The sequence below is a fragment of the Vipera ursinii genome (assembly GCF_947247035.1).
Source record: "Vipera ursinii genome assembly, chromosome: 15".
Classification (NCBI taxonomy): Eukaryota; Metazoa; Chordata; class Lepidosauria; order Squamata; family Viperidae; genus Vipera; species Vipera ursinii.
This window is the reverse complement of record NC_139528.1, coordinates 2,784,954-2,803,586: the sequence shown is the minus strand read 5'-3', so window position 1 is coordinate 2,803,586 and position 18,633 is coordinate 2,784,954. Positions and strand designations below refer to the sequence as shown.

Here is an 18,633-nt window from a genome sequence, read left to right as displayed (position 1 = left end):
CCTTGGCTATTTTAAGGTGGGTGGACTTCAACTCCCAGAATTCCCCCCAGCCAGCATTGCAAGATTGAATTAAACCATTCTCCCCCCACGCTTGGGAGCTTTCAAATGTTTAGAACTCAATTTCAGCATGCTGGCTGAGACATTCTGGGACTTTTTAACTGGACCAGTCTAGGATTTCAGCTGGGGCATGCTGGGAGGCTACAAAACTTTTAAAAAAGTATTTCTCAAAAAGTTGAGAAATATTGCTTCAGAGATATTTAGTAAGTCTCTTTTCTGGGTGGCAGAGAAGTCTCTTTTTTAAAAAAAATAGGGCATATCTTAAAATAGGCTGGCTGGGAATTATGGGAGTTGAAATCCACCCCTCTTAAAAGTTGCCCAGGTTGCAATAATATATATTTAAATATGCTTTAAATATATTTAATGTGTTTAATATATTTAAATATGCTTTAAATATATTATTTAAGATAATTTGGGAGTAAAAATCGGAATATTTGGCTTTTCTGTCCTTTTTAACATAGAGAAATTGCATTCTGGAGGGTTTTAAGCTCTGGAGGAGGAAGTGGCAGCGCACGTGCTCCAAAGCCCGGGCAAGCAGGGAGACACGTGACTCCATCCACCCCCACCGCGGGAAAAGGAGCCGGATGTACGGATGGGCCGCTGGCATAGATATAGAAAAGAGTAGAACACTTCCGGTTTTGCATTTAAGCAAAAACAAAAGAATATTGGAAATATGCATTTGGTTTCAGATATCACATACACATGGGAAGGCATGGCTTTGGAGTGCATTTAATTTTTTAGAGGTTTCCAAAAGGATTGTGAGGGAGTCTCAGCTGGAGATTTTTTTTAAAAAAGAGCAAAAATGATATATATTTTTTAAAGGAGCCAATGCTTTTAAAGCTAATTTTCATTTTTTTAAAAAACTCATTTTCCTCGTCTTAAAGAGGAATAGGGGACCCTATGGAGCTTCTACCTCTCGTGATTCTGCTTCCCCTCCTTAAATCCTGATTTTTGTCCTTAACTCTTGATTCCCTTCCTGCCTCCTTTATGCTCTAAGAAAGCCAAAATGGGAACCCGGAAGTTGGAGTACGCGTATCACTCTTCACTTTTTTAAAAAAAGAGGCGTAGCTTTACGGTCCCCGGATCCCGCGCGCCGTTCCGTTTCTCAGGCGACCCTTTCCCGGAAGTGAGGCCTTAGGAGAAGCGGAAGTGACCCCGGAGGGGAAGTTTTTCCGCGAAGGAGGAGGCGGCGGTGGCGGCGGCGGCTTCAGCCATGTCAGCGGGCGGCGCGGGGCAGCGGGAGCCGGGAGCCTCGAGCGGGTGAGGAGGGCGCCCGGGCAGGGAGGAACCGGGGACGGAGGCCGGGTAAAGCGCTCGAGCGGACTACAACTCCCATCAGCCCCGCTCGATTGGGACCGGGACCTCTTTTGCCCAGCCCTTCAGCTGATCCCCGCCCCCCGCCCTAAATTATGTTTTCATATTCTCTCTATATATCTAGAATTTATATTTATAATCGATAGTGTAATTGTATATTTGCGTGTGCGTATGGGAGTGCATATAATATACATATAGTGTGCGTGTGTAAGTATACAAGTTTAAATAATAAAATAAAATAAATAAATGTATATATATTTTATATATACATGTTTACAGCTTACCGAAGAAAATGGCAGTGGAGCAACTACTCAGTGGAGAACAATTTAGTGGGAACTCTCTTATTATCTATATCAATTTGTCAATTAGGCTATTACCTATTTCATTCGTGATCTATGTTATATATACCTATATCAATTGCCCTTCTATATCTCTATCTTATCTATCATCCATCTATCCTATATCTCTATTCTGTCTATTTTCCTTCCTTCCCTTTTTCTTTCTGTCTATCTCTATTTTTCTCCCTCCCTTTGTCTATCCATCCATCCCTATCCATGCAGGAATATTTAATATCTGAGGAATGAAAAGACCTTTTAGCAATAGACTTCAGGAGTTGCAGGAAAGCGCTTTTGAGTGTGTGTGCAAATTGACACTCACACCCCTTTACAACTTGCCTCATTCCTGCTGTGGATGACTTCAGCTCTTTCTCCTCAGGGAAAGGAGGCTTTTTCACTCCCAAAGTGGGCACTGACTTCAGCTCTATCGTTTTTTTTTTTGTTCTCTTTTGCCTCAAAGTGGCCTCTTTTCGCCCCAAAACATCTGCTCTCATGCCCTTCTGGAGCTTAACTGGGCTCTGCTTCCTCATCTTCTGTCTGTGCTTCATTCTGTTGTCCATGAGGTTCACTCACAACTTCAGCTCCAGGGCTGCTTTGCCTCCTTTCTGCCTCCAAGTGACTTTCAGCTCTTTCCCTCAGGAGCTGCCTTTGTTTTCTGGGCTTCTGAGGTAGGCATGAATTCAGCTCTTTTTTCCCCCTCCTCAAATAGCCTCTTTTGCCCCAAATTTCTACTCTTGTGACCTTCTGGAGCTTGACTGGACTCTCTCCCCTTGGTCATCTCTTGGGCTTCTCCTCTTCCAGGCTTCCCCTCTTCATGCTGTCATCCCTCTGAGATTCATTCAGACTTCAGGTCCAGGGCTGCTTGGCCTCCTTTCCCCCAGCTGAGGCGCCAAGTGACTTCAGTCTCCCCCTCAGGAGCTACCTTCCTTTCTGGATCTTCTGCTCCCCTTCTGGGCTCCTGAGGTGGGCAGTGACTTCAGCCCTTTTCCCCTCAGGAGCTGCCTTCCTATCTGGGACTTCTGTTCCCTTTCTGTTCTCCTGAGGTGGGCAGTGACTTCAGCCCTTTTTTCCCCTCAGGAGCTGTGGCTTCCTTCTGCTTCTCCTCATCCCAGTCTTCTTCTCTTCCTTCCCTGGCAGTTTCTCTGGGCGAACTGATCCTCTCCCTCAGTCGTGGCCCCTTTTTATACTTGAAGCGCTCTCCCCTGATTGGTGGAGCGCCTCAGGGGGGCACCCCCCCTGCTTTTGATTTGCTCTCCAGCCAGCCGTCTCATTGGTTCTTCCTTGACAAACTTGCTGGCTGTTTCCAGGGTTCATTTCTGAGTGGGAAAAAAAAAATATGGAGGATTTTTTGAGGCGAAAATGGATGGGTGAGAATTATTTGTGTCTGGTCCTTCATTCGTGGCTGATTTGACCTCTTGAACTCACAACCACCAAAAAACGAGTTGGAAAGCAACCACAAACCGCACAAAAAAAGGAACCCATTAAGTGGATTCATAGCTGTAATTTCATTAATTAATAGGTTTGAACTCAATCTATTGTCAGAAGAATTATTTGGGGTTCCAAATTGCAGAAGAATAAATAAAAATGACATCCAGACAGCTGTGAGGAAAGAAGAAACATTTATTCCTAAAAGCAAGACAGATTGCTTGTAGGGGCAGGCTGCCAAGAAAAGGGGTGCAGCTGCAAATTTTTATAGGGGGAAGCTTGTTTTTGGTATCACGTTGCATTTGAGGGGCATTTACATGTCTGTGTGTATGTGCAAATATGTTTATCCTTGTGAACATGGAGTTCCTCTGGGAGACCTAATTTAATTTACTCTGTGTTTGCAGACCTTCTCCTTTGATATGTGGATTAGGTCTGGGTAACGTATTTGGGGTGGGGTTTGAGAAAGGGATTCCCCCACCCCCGTTGGCTATTTTTACTTGATTAGTTTAGTTTCAGCTTGACCGCCAATTATCTGACCGAGACGATGATTCTAAGACCATTGTGGACTCCGTTAATGTTTGAAGGGAAGATGGAAACGGGAGGAAGAGTAGAATATCTTTTGATGTAGCACTCCTCAGACTATGACGGTCACGGCGCAGAATGACGGATTCTGATTAGAGAGAGGACAAACACAAAGTCTTCCAGAATGTCAAAAGGGGAAAGAGGGAGATTTGAGAAATGGGCCCAGCTGACAGAAGGAATTGAAAAATTACGTGTGTGTGTGTATGTATATGTATATGTATATGTATATATTTCCTAATTTCCAGGCGCCGGAGCAAATGGGACCAGCCTGGGCCTTCGCCAGCTCTCTTCCTCCTTCCTGCTACCACTCCTGTGGCCGGCCGCCCTGTCCAGGGCAGCGGAGACGGGATGTCCGGCTCGGAAGGCTCAGCGGCTCCTTTAGGAGCCCTGGATGCCGCGGCGGCCGTGGCTGCAAAAATCAACGCCATGTTGATGGCAAAAGGGAAGCTGAAGCCCTCGGCCAATTCCGCAGACAAGGTGAGCAGTCACGGGTAGGTGGGTTTTGCCTTGGCGCGCCTGCCATCAAGTAGTCCTCAACTTACGACCGCCATTGAGCCCAAATTCCCATCGCTAAGCGAGGCAGTTGCGTTTTCTCACATTTTACGGCCTTGCTCTCTCCACAGGCGTTAAGGCAGTCCCTGCGGTTAGTCACAGGGTCGCCGTCTCCTGGTGACTGGCCCAAAGTCACCAGGCTGGCTTTCATGCCCGAGGCAGGACTAGAACTCACCGCCTCCTAGTTCCTAGCCCAGCACCTTCCCCGCTACACCAAGCTGACTCTGTCTGCTTTTCCTATTATTTCCCGGTCCTCCTCCCTTCTGCTCTTCGGCAGCTCCAGGCTTCGGGGAAAGGCCCGGCAGCCAACAAAAGCAAAGATGATCTGGTGGTGGCCGAAGTGGAGATCAACGACGTGCCGCTGACGTGCCGGAATCTCCTAACAAGAGGACAGACGCAGGACGAGGTCTGGCACCCTGTCGAGCGGGGATTTGCAGTATCTTAATTTCCCATAATAGCAGCTTGGTAGGCTTAAAACAGTTTGATGCCTTCTGGGAATCCCAGGATTTGAAGTTGAAGCCCACCCGTCTTAAAGCGTGCTGGCTGGGGAATTCTGGGAGCTGAAGTCCACCCATCTTAAAAGCAGGCTGACTGTGGAATTCTGGGAGTTGAAGTCCACCCATCTTAAAAGCAGGCTGACTGAGGGATTCTGGGAGTTGAAGTCTTCAAATTGTCAAGGCTGAGAAACCCTGAATTTCTCTTGTGTTGCTTTTCTGGGAAAATCTGCCTCTTTTATCTTCCTTAAGATGATTTGTGGGGGATGGGGGGTCTGCTGCGAATGTCTTTGGGAAAAAGACAGTTAAGTGGATTTTTCAGCTTCAGTTGAGCTTTTCTTGCATGCCTGATTGTGATTTTTATTTTCCTCTCTCCCTTTCTTCCTCCTCCTCTTCCTCCTCCTATGTCTGCAGATAAGCAAGCTCAGTGGAGCAGCAGTCTCCACTAGGGGGCGCTACATGACTGCGGAAGAGAAAATCAAAGTTGGCCCTGGGTGCGTATATCCCTTGTTTCCATTTCCCTTTCAGCTCTTTAAAAAAAAACAACCCTCCCCAAACTCATCATCGTTGACTGAAAAGATATTTTTTTTAGCATCGGGGAGGTCAACGTCTCAAGTGTTAATCTTGGTTTTTTAAAAAAACGAAGCATGCCTTTTTTCTCCCCCCCCCCCCTTCCTCCACAGTGATCGCCCTCTCTACTTGCACGTACAGGGACAGACGAGAGAACTGGTGGACAGTAAGTCGATCCCGTTCAGATTCTCTGGGCAGAAATCGGAAAATGGGGTTTTTGATCTTGGTTGGCTGGGGAATTCTGGGAGTTTGAAGTCCGCACATCCTCAAGTTGCCACGGTGAAGTAACACCGAAATAAGAGCAAGGAAGAAGTGGATATTCTAACTCAGGTCTTAAAAGTTGCAAGGATTAAGGTTAATTTTAAGTTAAATGTGGTTTTCGTGCAGACGTTTCATGACCCAACTAGGGAGCATCATCAGTGCTAGATGTACAATAAAGACCTATATTAATCAATGCTAGGCTTATAACAAACCACTAATGAGAGTTGTCCTCGACATACGAATCTAACATAGCCTGCCCTTAACGTTCATAAATCATTGTCAGTCACCCGCCCGACCTGATTTTTATGACCTTTTTCCCCAGTGGCCGTAAAGCGAACCCCACGCTTACAAAATCCAACACCGCGCTGGTACAATTGAACTCATGATTCGCCGCGGCCCGGCTTCGCTTTTTCGAAGCTGCGCTGCCCCTTAAGCAAAACGACTTAGCTTACTTAACGCCCACAGCAACATAGGTTGTAAAGTCAGGACACACACACACACACACACACAGACACACACACACACAGACACGGGAACGTAAAGGTTTTGGCGTGAAGCTCGCCTGTGTTGACGCTGCTGCTTCGGCCCCTTGCAGGAGCTGTCAACCGGATCAAAGAAATCATCACCAACGGGGTGGTCAAAGCGGCCACCGGGTCCAGCCCCACCTTCAACGGGGCCACGGTGACCGTCTACCACCAGCCTGCCCCCATTACCCCCTTGCCCCCAGCCGTTGGGCAGAAGGCGCCCTTCCAGTCTGGCGGAGTAAGTATTGCCGGAAAGACCCCGGTGACTTTTACCAGCTTGGTACGCACGGCGGACGAAGCTGCTTCGGTTTTACTTCGGACTCTGCTTTGGGGAGGGTTGACACAATGGGCAGAGCCAGGAGGTTTGGGTGTCTCAGGGCTGCTAAATCGAAAGACAAATTTATTTTCCCCGTTTTGGGTGGGCTGGGCCTCTCAGTTACATAGGAAGTCCCCAACGGATAAATTATTCGTTTAGTGACTGAAGTGACGACGGCACTGACTAGGACCATTTTTCACACTTACAACCATGGCAGCAAATTCAAAGGCTGGGCAACTGATTCGTATTTATGACAGCGGCAGCATCCTGGGGGTGGTGGTGCTGGTGTTACGTTAAATCCCCTTTTGCGACCTTCTGACTCACTTCACAATTCTGCTACCTACTTGACAATTGCAGCGATTCGCTTAGCAATAGCGGTGAGGAAGGTCGTTAGGTGGGGTGCAACTCCTTTAAGAACGGCCACGCTTAGCCACGGGCTCCCTTGCGCCGTACGCCGAGGAGCGTCTATATATCCTCATCTTGAACCAGATGAAGCGAGTTTGCTGGACTTCCCACCTCAGGTTTGCTGGGGGAGGGGGCGCGCATTGGAGAGAAATTTTTTTGGCGGGGGGGGTCTAGAAGGCTAATCCTTAAGGGGCTGTTCATCGTGGATTTGCCTACCCAGTCGGTGTGCTGTGTCTGGCTGGGGAATTCTGGGAGCTGAAGTCCACAAGTCTTAAAAAGTGGCCGGGTTTGGGGGTCCCACGGGCTAGAGGATTAAGAAGGCCTGGCCTGTTGAGCAGGGCTAGGCCGATGCCATCCTCTTACAGCAATGCAATGGGGAGAGGGGTCCAGCTTCCAGGCAGCAGAGACCTCCCTGTGCCATTCAACAATGCCCTCTGCCTCTCCAACTGTCAAGCCCCGGGGGAGAACATCTGGGGGGGGGGGTTGGCAAGGCCAAAATCCTGTGCGTTTTTGATTTCTTCTCTTTCAAAACGAGATGGAAAGGAAAAGAAAAAAAAGTGATTTTCTTACATTAGGAGGGAAGGGCCATCTCATTCCTGCTTGGTTTCCTAATTCAGCAGAGGGTTGGACTAGAAGACCTCCAAGGTCCCTTCCAACTCTGTTACTCTGTTATTATTCTGCTTGAGCAGGGGGTTGGACTAGGTAGAAGACTTCCAAGGTCCCGTCCATCTCTTATTATTACATTATTTATTCGTTCCTCTTTCCTATGATTCCCCGATTAACACTCTTTGTGGGGCCTTCAAAATACACTTACCCACGTGGCAGAATTGACCCTTTGCCTGGGTGTAGGAAATCCTAAACTAACTAATTTTTTTTTTTACCAGTAGTCCTCAACGACCAGAACCGGGGACCAGAATTTGCTAAGCGAGGCAGTGGTTAAACGAGTCACGCCCGATTTTACTGCTATTTTTTTTCCCCAACCACGGTTTGCTAAGCAAATCACTGCGGTTGCAAAGCGAATCAGGCCGTTCTTGTCAGAGGCTGGCTGGGAAACTCGTGAATACACGCCGGTTTGCCAAGCGTCCGAATTTTGTTCCCGTCGGAAGTGCGAGGACTGGCTGCCGAATCCCTTTTGCACAGTGCTGTTGTCGCCAGTCGCTAAAGCAGGATCTTTGTGTGTTGTGCAGATGCATTACGTCCAGGACAAGCTGTTTGTGGGCTTGGAACACGCCATCCCCACCTTCAGCGTCAAGGAGAAGGTGGAAGGTCCGGGCTGCTCCTATTTGCAGCACATCCAGATAGAAACGGGGGCCAAGGTGTTCCTTCGGGGGAAAGGCTCCGGCTGCATCGAACCCGCCTCCGGGCGCGAGGCATTCGAACCCATGTACATTTACATTAGGTAAGCTGTGGGTGGGAGAGAGGTGGGTGGGTGGATGGATAGATATGAGGATAAATAGGAGGATAGGATAGGATAAATTAGAGAGAAATTGGATGGATGGATGGATAGATAAGAGATAGAGAAATAGGATGGATAGATGGATAAGATAGATAATGGATGGATAGATAGATGGATAGGATAAATAGGATAGGATAAATTAGAAATGATGGATGGATGGATAGTTAAGAGATAGAGAAATAGGATGGATAGATGGATAGATTAGATAGATAGACAGAGAGACAGACAGACATAGATATCAGTAGGTAGATGATTGATTTGATTGATTGATTGATAGACAGATATCAGTAGGTACATAATGATAGATGAGATTACAAAGACGATAGATAATGATGGAGGGATAGACAGATAGATGATGGATGGAATATACAAAGATGATAGATAATGATAGAGAGAGGGACAGATAGACAGGCAGACAGACAGATTACACAGGATAGAGATACAGATAATAATAGAGCGAGGGAGTCATAATAGATTAGATTAGATGGATGGATAGATAGATAGATAGATAGATAGATAGATAGATAGATAGATAGATAGATAGATTTTTCAGAGTGCTACTGTACCTGCCAAGGGGCTTCCTCCTACTTTAAGTTGCTGAAATCCTAAAATTCTTAAAATCCTAAAATTTAAGACACTTGCCACTTTATCCTTTACGCTGAACGTTCTCGTACGTCTTTTACAGCCACCCCAAGCCAGAAGGCCTGGCAGCAGCCAAAAAGCTTTGCGAGAACTTGCTACAGACTGTAAGTTCCTCAACCGCCGCGCGACTGCCTTAATCCCCTGCCCTTATTCCCTTAACAACCGCGGCCAAGGAAGGCCGGAAAACGGGACCAAAGCTCCCTTTTCACCGACGTCTCCCTTAGCAAGTCGAAACGTCGGGCTCCCTTTGGGGCCGGTCCCAACGACGGTCGCTAAACGAGGGCTGCCTGAAGGAGGCAAGCTTCAGGGTACAGATTGGGAAACGGCCTAATTCCTTGACTAAAGAACGAACTCTTGCCACCCAAACGGGGGGAACGTTTGAGAAAAGCCTCCGATGATGATGATGATGATGATGATGATGATGATAATAATAATAATAATAATAATAATAATAATAATAATAATAATAAAGGGGGATCGTTTACCTGCTCCTAATTACCGAATCTGCCATTCCTTTCAAGGTCCACGCCGAATACTCGCGGTTTGTGAACCAGATGGCCACCACCATGCCCTTAACAGGTCTGTCTTGTCCAGCTGCTCAACTGTTTCAGGTTTCTGACCCGAGGTTGGGTGGGATATTTCCAGCAGTGGGATTCAGCCGATTCACACCGCTTCGGCAGAACCGGTAGCCTATTTTTTGTTGCCCAGCCTGCTAACGGGACTTCCAGAAGCGGCATTCCCAGAGAGAACCGGTTGTTCCCCTGTTTGAATCCTACCACTGGGCATTTCCCACTTGAGGGTCTCCAAACCTACTTCCCCTCCCCGCCACCCTTTCCTCTTTTCCATCACATTCAATCCAACGTGGGTGATAAAACTTTTACCCTCCCCTCTCTTCTCTCGGCTCCGATCAGGATTCACGCAACCGGCAACCCTTGCAACCGTTCCCCCCCAGCCGCCATACTACCCGCCCAATGGCTTCCAGGCGAGCTACCCTGTGGCTCCGCCCCCTCAGCAACCCGGCCAGCCTCCTTACGTCATGCCGGGCATCGGACCTCCTGCGGTTCCCCTGGCGCCTGGCGTTTTGGCCCTCCCCACCGGCGTCCCACCAGTGCCCACCCAGTACCCAATTACGCAAGTCCAGCCCGCTGCGACCACCAGCCAGGTAAGAACAGGCGGCGCTTTCTTTGAAAATAATATTGGAATAATAACAGTAACAAGGAGAACAACTTCCAAGCACTTTGAAAGACTCAATATAGGTGGGTTAAAATGCCATTGGTTGACAGGTGGGCTAAAACGCCAAATTTGGGGTAGACTAAAACGCCGGATCCAGTCTGAACATCTGGCTGATTGTACGCGGAGAGAATAACAACAGCAACACACCTAAGATCATTATTGTGGAAAAGGGGGAAAAAAATCTGGTTCATTGATATTGCAAATGCCAGGTGATGCAGAGATGGCAGAGGAACAGCTAGGGCAAAAAAATAACTAAATATTGCGACTTGCAAATTGAAATTGAGTCCTCGGTTAGGATTTGAACTGATTTCACCAGTCCTAGGCTGTGAATCGAATTGAAAATTAACAACAAAATAACAATAATAATACTTGAGTAGCCTGACTTTGCAAAAGAAACACCCCCAGCTTACTTGGAACTGCTTATACGCTCAGACGTTACCTTAACAGCTCATAGGTCCTTGGTTAAGAGCTGAACTGTTAAAAGTTTTTATGAATCGAATGGAAGATTAAATAATAATAAGAATTACTAAATTTATTTGCCCCTATCTCGCCACGGGGCTCCTCTAGGCCGCTTACAGCCATAAACCAAACGGAAGAAATCGATAGGAAGGTTCAGGAAAAGTAAAGCAATAGGAGATTAAAATGGGAACCTCCTTTTGTGCGTCTTTTGAATGGTGGTTTGAACGTTAGGCGTCCATTTCAGTTTCAATTTTCGTCATTGTGTGTGTGTGTGTCTCTTTCCAGACCCCGCTTAACACTCCTTTCTTGCCTGCTGCTCCTGGAAAGACCCCCCTGCCGAGTGGGACCCTGCCCGCCGTACAGCCCCTGCCTCAGCCGGGTCAAAAAAGGCGATTTACCGAGGAACTGCCGGACGAACACGAATCCGGATTGTTGGGATACCAGGTGCAGTAAGCCACAATTGTTCTCTTACCTGGCTCTCCCCCGTCCCCGTTTCGCCTTGAACTCAAAACTAGGTCTAGATCCCAGCTAACCTCCGAAATTGTCGTTCCAACCTGGTCTGGGCTGACCGTCTCTCCGCAACGGCCAGTTCTGCTGAAGAAGTGACTGTCAGATGAAGAGCGTTAAGCCAGAGGTCGCCACAGGCCTTTTCAAGGCCGGGGTTAGGGTTTTGGGGAGACCCTGGATCCACAGGTCGTCCTCAACTTACAACCGTTGGATTAGTGACCATTTCAAAGTTACATTGGCACTTGAAAAAAGGGACTTACCGACTGTTTTTCACACATCCCCCCCCATGGTCACGTCCTTCAAATTCAGACGCTGGGCCACCCGACTCGTATTTACGAGGGTCGCAGTGTCTCCCGGGCTCACGTGATCCCGTTTGGTGACCTTCCGACAGGCCAAGCCAACGGGGAAGCCAAGTCTCACTGAACAACAGCGTGACTAGCTGAAACAACTGCAGCGGTTCACGTAACGACTTAAAAACCACTGCGGCAAAATTCGCTGAAGTGTCTCACTTAGCAACGGGAACTTTGTCCTCCATTGTGGTCGTCAGTCGTGGACCACATCTATTTGTGGTGGCCGGTGTCCCGAGCAGTAAAGGTGGTTGGCCAAAAATAAATAAATAAAATTTAAGGCTTGAAACACCGAAGCAGTAGGCGTGAGCTTCAATGGACTCCAGAAGATGGTAGAGGACAGGAAGGCCTGGAGGAACGTTGTCCGTGGGGTCTGACGGGTCAGAAGCGACTTCGCAGCTAAGAACAAAAGGCTTGAAAAATTTTTAAGATTTGCAAGCTTTGGTTGCCTCTGAAGCCGGGTGCCACAGTTTCAGCTACGTCACTCAAATTTGGGGTTTCAAATCAGATTTTAGGTAGGGGGCAATTTTTGAAACAGGAAGGCAGAAAAGCAGGATTTGAAGGGGGGTTTTTCAACAGAAGCATTTTGGGCCGGATTTAAAATCGGCAGTCAAGCTTTAGAGGTGAGGAATCTGGAGATTTCTGTAACAACTTTCTAATAGTTTAGAACAAGTCAGAATAAAACAGGAACACGGCCTCTTTGCCCATCAGCTTAAGGAAAGTGGCTGGGAATTGTAACTCGTAACAACTTGAATTTCTTACCTGGGGCGTAAAAACGACAGCGGGGGGCAGGGGAGGAACCCCTCTTTGTGTGTCGCTAAAAGGAACACCCGCACAAAAGTTGCGTATCAAGTCATCCCCGGGTGGCGTAGTCTTCATTTAGAGAAAAGATAACCATTGCTTTCGGAGTTTCTCTTTCCAACTGACTATAAAACACGAGAGAGAGAAAAAACACCATTTGCTCCTGTGACGTTTTTTCCTAACCTTTTTGGAAAAGGCGACAATGTGTGTGTAGGGTTAGGCCACACACACGCAGAGTTCCCCTCGTCCTCTAACGATGGTGATGATTGGGAACTGCAGCGGGGCAAATCTGGATTGGAAAAGACCCTAACTCACAAATTTTATTTCCGGCGGTTGTCTGCGTGCTTGCACGATTTTCGGCCTGACACTGTCAAACCAGGTTAGATGGGGCCAAACTAGGTTCCTGTGGCCTCTAACTGGTGTTTTGCCTGCCTCCCTAATAGCAGAGAGAGATCAGCTTGAAAGGCAGAGCAAGAAACTACACGTCACGTTTGCAGCACAGCTGGTCCTCACAACAATTCATTTGGGGAGCGTTGCAACGGCACTGAATAAATGGACTTACGGCCAAATTGCTACCTTTTTTTTCAAGACCGGGAGAGAAACACAAAATGCCTATTTATTTATTTTTTTTAATTAGTAGCCACACAATTCGAGGCCGCCTTTTATGAAAAAAAAAGGACATTCTCTCAAACTTGAATTAACTAGACCAGAGAGATTTATTTTCTATCGTGCAACCCAGAAGCCGCAGATGGAACCATTCTGCAGCTTCTTTATTTTATTTTATTTTATTTTAATTCCATTTATATCCCGCCCTTCTCCGAAGACTCAGGGCGGCTTACAAGCTTAGCAGTAGCCTTCATTCTATGTATATGCCTGCTTATTAGGGCTTTCACACACACACACCCCAAGCGGCATTATTACAAAGTCAGCTTAATTGCCCCCAACAATCTGGGTCCTCATTTTACCTACCTCGGGAGGATGGAAGGCTGAGTCAACCTTGAGCCTGGTGGGACTCGAACCTGCACTAATTGCAGGCAGCTGGTGTTACTTAAAGAGGCATTAGCCCACTGCTCCAAATTTGTAGGATGCCGGCCATGTTCTTATTTTAAGGAAGCCAAGCAGAAAATGTTGGTCCTCCACAAAGAAGCTTTTATTTTTTTTTTCATTTTTTCATTAAGGAGCTGATAGCTCAACTCGAGTGTTTTAGATTTGCTAATGCTGCTGTGTTTTTCTGCTCATAGCATGGACCCATTCATATGACTAATTTAGGTACAGGCTTCTGCATTCCGACCGACCTGGATGGAACAGGCCCGAAGCCAGCAAGTTCCTCAGGAAAGGAGAGAGAGAGGGACAGGTGAGTAGGCAGTTGGGGACAGCCCTGCGAGGTAGGCTGAGCTAGGAGAAGGCTAGAACTGTACAGGGAGTCCTCGGCTTACGACAGCACTGGGGGAAAAAAAAAGTTTGTCCACTGGAACATCAGGCTGCATTCTTGATCTACCTGCCTGTCATCTAAAGACAGGGAAGATGAGGCTTAAGATCCACCCATTGAGCAGGGGCCTAGTCTGGATGGACTAAGAATTTAAGCTGGAACTAGAACTCCCTGTCTCTCCTGGTGATTAGTCACCCGCTTTCATGCCTGTCGGGACTAGAATTCCCCAGCTCCTGATGATTGGCCCAGAGTCACCCAGCCGGCTTTCATCTCTTAAGATGAGACTGGAACTCACCGCCTCCTGGTCATTGGCCCAAAGTCACCCAGCCGCCTTTCATGTCTAAGTCGGGACTAGAATTCCCCATCTCCTGGTGATTATCCCAAAGTCACCCAGTTGGCTTTCATCTCTTAAGATGAGACTGGAACTCACACTTTCCTGGTCATTGACCCAAAGTTCCCCGCCGGCTTTCATGCCTAAGGCGGGACTAGAACTTCCCGTCTCCTGGTTTCTAGATGTCCTTTCTGGACCTCCTCTTCTCAAAGAACCCTCTTTTCTGTCTCCAAGCAGGCAGCTGATGCCACCGCCGGCGTTGCCAGTGATGGGGATGAAGCCGGAGCCTGACGACCGAAACGGGTCCTTGGGGAGCAGCAACGGTGAGCGTGTGCGGCCGAGAGGCCCGGCTTGCGTTGGTTTTTCTGCCTCCTTTGCGTCGGTGCCTCTTGCCGGCCGGCCTCACCTTCCGGGCCTTAAGCCTCGAGGCACCTCCAGCTTCTCTTTGCCCATTCGGTTGAGTTCCCCCGAAATCCAGAGTGTGTGTTGTGTGTTGTGTTTTTTACCCTCTTTGAAGATCAGCAGCCCCAAGGCGCCCCCCCCAATACGTACACGCAACAATTTCTCAGCCCTGTGTCTCCTTACACCTCTGCGAAACATCTCCGAACCGAGATCAAATCTGCCCCTTCCCCATTCTCCTCTCCCCATCTTTTCACACCCCATTCAGACACACACACACACAAACACACACACACCATCCCAGGGTCCTCAAGACGCTGTTCACTTTTTCCCAGGAAGCTGTGCAGAACCCACCCTCCCCCTTTACTCAGGCTGAACTAGGAGGCCCAGCTGCGCCCGGTAGGCGGCCACGTGCCTACAGATAGTCCTCGACTTACGACAGTTTCGCTTAGTGACTGTTCGAAGTTAGAACAGCGCTGGAAAAAGGGACTTATCACCCCTTTTCACAATTAATGGCCGTTGCAGCGTCCCCAGGGTCACGTGATCCAAAATTCAAACAACCGACTCCTATTTAATGATGGTTGCAGTGTCCCTTTTTGCGACCAGCAAAGTCACCGGGGAAGCCGTTGACTCAACTGGCGTGTTGCCCACTGAACAGCCGCAGCGACTCCCTTAAACGCGGCAAGGAAAGTCGTAAAACGGGTAGAAATTCACTCCGCTCGTCTCGCTTAGCGACGGAATCCGTGGGCTCCATTCTAAGTCGAGGGCTCCCTGCCTTTAGGAAAGTTAAAATACAAAAAAAAAACACCACCAAACTATATTTAAAACAGGAAACCAAACGCAACGGACCAGACATTAAAAAGAAAAAGTGTCTTAGGGGAAAAAAAAAGAAATCTACAGATAACATCCTCCCTCGTTGAAGGCTGAATAAATACAACACGACGGTAATTCATTTCCCACCCCTTTAAAAAAAAACAGGCCAACTTTTTTTTTATTTTTTTTAAAAAAAACGACTCCACAATTTGTAAATCCGTTTACAAATTGTTCAGCTTGTCACCTTTTGGAAAACAATTTGGGCCAAGGCGGCTCGCTGGTTTCTTCCTTTTGACATATATTCTTTGAAACGGAGAGCCCACCATCGCCAGACCTTGCTAACTCTACCTTTTTTTTTCTTCTTTTTTTGTGTCTTTCTCTCTCTCTTTCTCTCTCTCTCTCTCTCTGTTCTCTTACATGGTGCTGACGGATCATAACACACCGTTGGCGGGACCCTGTGTTGCTCCACCACCGCTGACCTGGGGGTGACCGTTGATTCGGGGGGCCTTCGGAACGGTGTCCGACTAACGTGTTGTTTTTTTTAAAATTAACCCATTTTGGGGGGGAAAATTGTTTGATCTTTCTCTTCCCTTTTTTTTTTCTTCTACCCCTTCCTTTGTTTGGGGGATGGGGTGGTGGCTGGGGGCTGGTTTTTTCTTTCTTTTTTTTTCTTTTTTTTTTCCCCCCTTCTATTTCGTCCCTTTAGACCATCCTGCCAAGAAGATGAAAAGCGGAGAAAAGGAACTGGGGCTGGTGGCCTACACCGGGGACTCGTCGGACGAAGAGGAAGACCACGGGGGTCTTAAAAATGCAAGTAGCTACTCGCAAACGTGGAGACTAGGGTACCAGTATCCCTCTTCGCAGCAGCGGGCGAAGCAGCAAATGCCGTTTTGGATGGCCCCTTAAAACTCTTCCCACCCTCTCCACCCTCCGTCTTCAAGCAATAAAAAAAAAACAAAATTAAAAAAAACGCATGTATTCGATCAAACACAGTCCGTGCAAACCCGGAAGCTCGTCCCTCTGCTCTCTGCACATGTTTTTTGGAGATGCAGTAACGCCTCTTTTTTTTGTGTGGCTGGGCTGTTTTCCTCGCCCTCCTCCTCCTCCTCCTCCTCCTCTTCCAGCGACGAACATGCTACGTCGGCCGTCGGGAGCGACTCGTGGGGAGAAAAAAAAACAACAACACAACCCCACCGGCTTCTTTGTCAACACAACGGCTGATCTCCGTGGCTTGTGTGATAACTTGCAAGGAGCGTCCTCGCTTTGCGTTTCCCTCCCGGATCTTCTCCACAGCAACTTTTATTTTTTTTTTTAATTTTTTTTTTGGGGTGGGGAGGCTTTGGAAGAAGTGCCGGCCAGCCAGCTTGCGCCCTCTTCACCAGCTGCCGTTCCGTGCTTGTTTCTCTCTGGGAAGGGACGATTTTTCACCCACCCACCCACCCCAGGAGTGCGTGATGCTTCTCGCCTTCCAGAATTGTAGAAGAAAACCTTTTAAGGGATTGTTTTTTGACTCTAGAATCCCTTTCCCGGAAGGGATTTCTGTTCCTTTTTCAGCTTTTTTTTTTAAAAAAAAAAACCATTAGGAAATGCAGCTTTTGTAGTTGGATCCGGCTGGAATTCTTCTCGTCTGGCTGACAAACCTTTAATTTCTGGGCCTTCCTCCATTTTGGCAAGGAGCGAACACACGGGGACGGGGTATTCAGACAAGCCAATTGTAGAATTGTCCCGTGGTTTTTTTTTTATTTTTATCCCAGCTTCTTCCACCAGCGTTAATTTCAGCACGGTAACAATCTTCTTTCTATTCCAAATTGCGGCCGGCAACCAGATTTAATTTTATGGTTGTTTCTCCCCCCTCCCCCTGCCTGCTTTTTTTAAATTTTATTTTATAGAACTGCATTTTCTGGAATTAGTAGAATGCGGTCCTATTTGAAGATTCTTAGGATTGTTTTTCTAGTGGTTCGAAACTAACTGGTTTCCACTGGACATGTTGGTCTGTTACCTGGCAAATGTGGGTTTTAAATTTTTTTTTAATTTTTTTTTTTGCACGATGAATTGCACACAGCCTTGAGAGTGGGGGAACCGCAGACCCCCGCTCCACTTTTGCTCTGTGTTCAACCCACAAAAGAATATTTAAAGGAATTGGATCAAGTGTCAGATTGATCTTTTCTGACAGGTTTGCTTGGCCCCAAAGCAACCCGCCTACCCCCAAACCTCACTCTGTTCTCTGATTTTCTACGTGTTGTAAATAAATTGAGCCATAATTTCGCGATAAATGTACAAATGTTCTACTTCCTTTCTCCATCTGTTTTTCTTTTAAGGAGGAGGTCCGGCGAACGCAACTCAGAAAGTTCCTAGCAAGTGCAAGCATCCGTTCATTGAACCATAGCTTGTGTTTGGGGAAAAAATATTTATATTTGGGGGTTTTTCGGTGTGTGTGTGTGGGGGGAAAGGCTGGTTGTGGAACCTGGGAAAATGCTTCCCTTGGTTTGTCCGTTTGCTAAACTCAGCAACTTTTAAGACGTGTGGGCTTCAACTGCCAGAATTCCCCAGTCAAGCCTGGGTTCACTTCAAATCCCAGAATTCCCCAGTTTGTGGGGATTCTGACTGCCCGAATTCCCTTCCCAGCTTGTGCAGATTCCCAGTGCCCAGAATTCTCTACCTAGCATGCCTGGACTTCAACTCCCAGAATTCCCAAGTCAGATTCTAGCTCTTAGCATTCCTCAGCCAGCTCGTGCAGACTCCAGTTCCCAGAATTCCCCAGCTAGAGTATGTGGACTTCCAACTCCCATGCTGGCTGGGGATTTCTGGGAACTGAAGTCCACCCTTGAGGTTGCCGAAGTTAAAGAGACTCTGGTGTAGAGATCCTTTCGTGGGATCCCAAAATCCTCATATACAGGTATTTGATGTCCCCCTTCCACCCGCCTCTTAGCCGTGCAGATGTTTGCAGCTGTGCCCAAGAGAACCTAGTCTGGCTGGGATGGTGCAGCGCGCTAAGCCGAAACCCAGCCACGTTTGCAGGGCATCCTGGTTTGCAAAGCCAACTGATCCAGCTGGAGCCTTGCAAGGGCAGAATCTGGATGCAATCCAGCACCAAGTGGAGGGAGGCCCATTGATGGTGTGGCACCAGCCATCCCGAACTGAAATCTGCTTCTCCACGTACACGGGGTCAAGATCCTTGCCTCTTAATTTAATTTAATTTAATTTATTAATGCCAGCAAACTGCAACCATAATGGAAAAAGTGCAAAGCAAATGGATTTCCTCCTCGTTTTCCGACATTTAGCTGCAGAAGGACAAAGGGGAGAGGGGGCTTTTGTTGCAACCCGAACGTCCCGCACGCAACCAAAAGCCGCCCTGGTTTGAGACCTCCGAGCGGCCCGGGC

The 18,633-nt window shown here is 47.7% G+C and overlaps 1 protein-coding gene across 4 annotated transcripts; it reads left to right on the top strand.

Annotated features, from left to right (window-relative positions):
• The first annotated feature begins 1,212 nt into the window (after nt 1–1,212).
• On the top strand, nt 1,213–17,540 carry KHDC4 (KH domain containing 4, pre-mRNA splicing factor). 4 transcript variants are annotated; one of them, XM_083374148.1, is made up of 14 exons: nt 1,213–1,317; nt 3,959–4,190; nt 4,543–4,671; nt 5,174–5,253; nt 5,443–5,495; nt 6,186–6,352; nt 8,023–8,234; nt 8,977–9,037; nt 9,455–9,512; nt 9,845–10,095; nt 10,911–11,069; nt 13,522–13,634; nt 14,278–14,363; nt 15,959–17,540. In XM_083374148.1, exons 1-14 carry the CDS (start codon nt 1,271–1,273, stop codon nt 16,156–16,158), a joined length of 1,848 nt encoding a protein of 615 aa, XP_083230274.1. In that variant the 5' UTR covers nt 1,213–1,270; the 3' UTR covers nt 16,159–17,540. The 4 variants fall into 4 exon arrangements, with proteins under 4 accessions (XP_083230274.1, XP_083230273.1, XP_083230272.1 ...); XM_083374147.1 differs by having other exon boundaries at nt 14,275–14,363; XM_083374146.1 differs by lacking the exon at nt 15,959–17,540 and having other exon boundaries at nt 14,278–15,872.
• Nucleotides 17,541–18,633: the final 1,093 nt, after the last annotated feature.

Excerpts from the sequence above, each read along its gene's own strand:
- KHDC4 (XM_083374145.1), top strand. The coding sequence starts at position 1,271 with ATGTCAGCGGGCGGCGCGGGGCAGCGGGAGCCGGGAGCCTCGAGCGG. Across the intron at positions 5,254-5,442 it reads AAAATCAAAGTTGGCCCTGG|TGATCGCCCTCTCTACTTGC; the intron begins GTGCGTATATCC and ends CTTCCTCCACAG. Across the intron at positions 10,096-10,910 it reads CCGCTGCGACCACCAGCCAG|ACCCCGCTTAACACTCCTTT; the intron begins GTAAGAACAGGC and ends GTCTCTTTCCAG.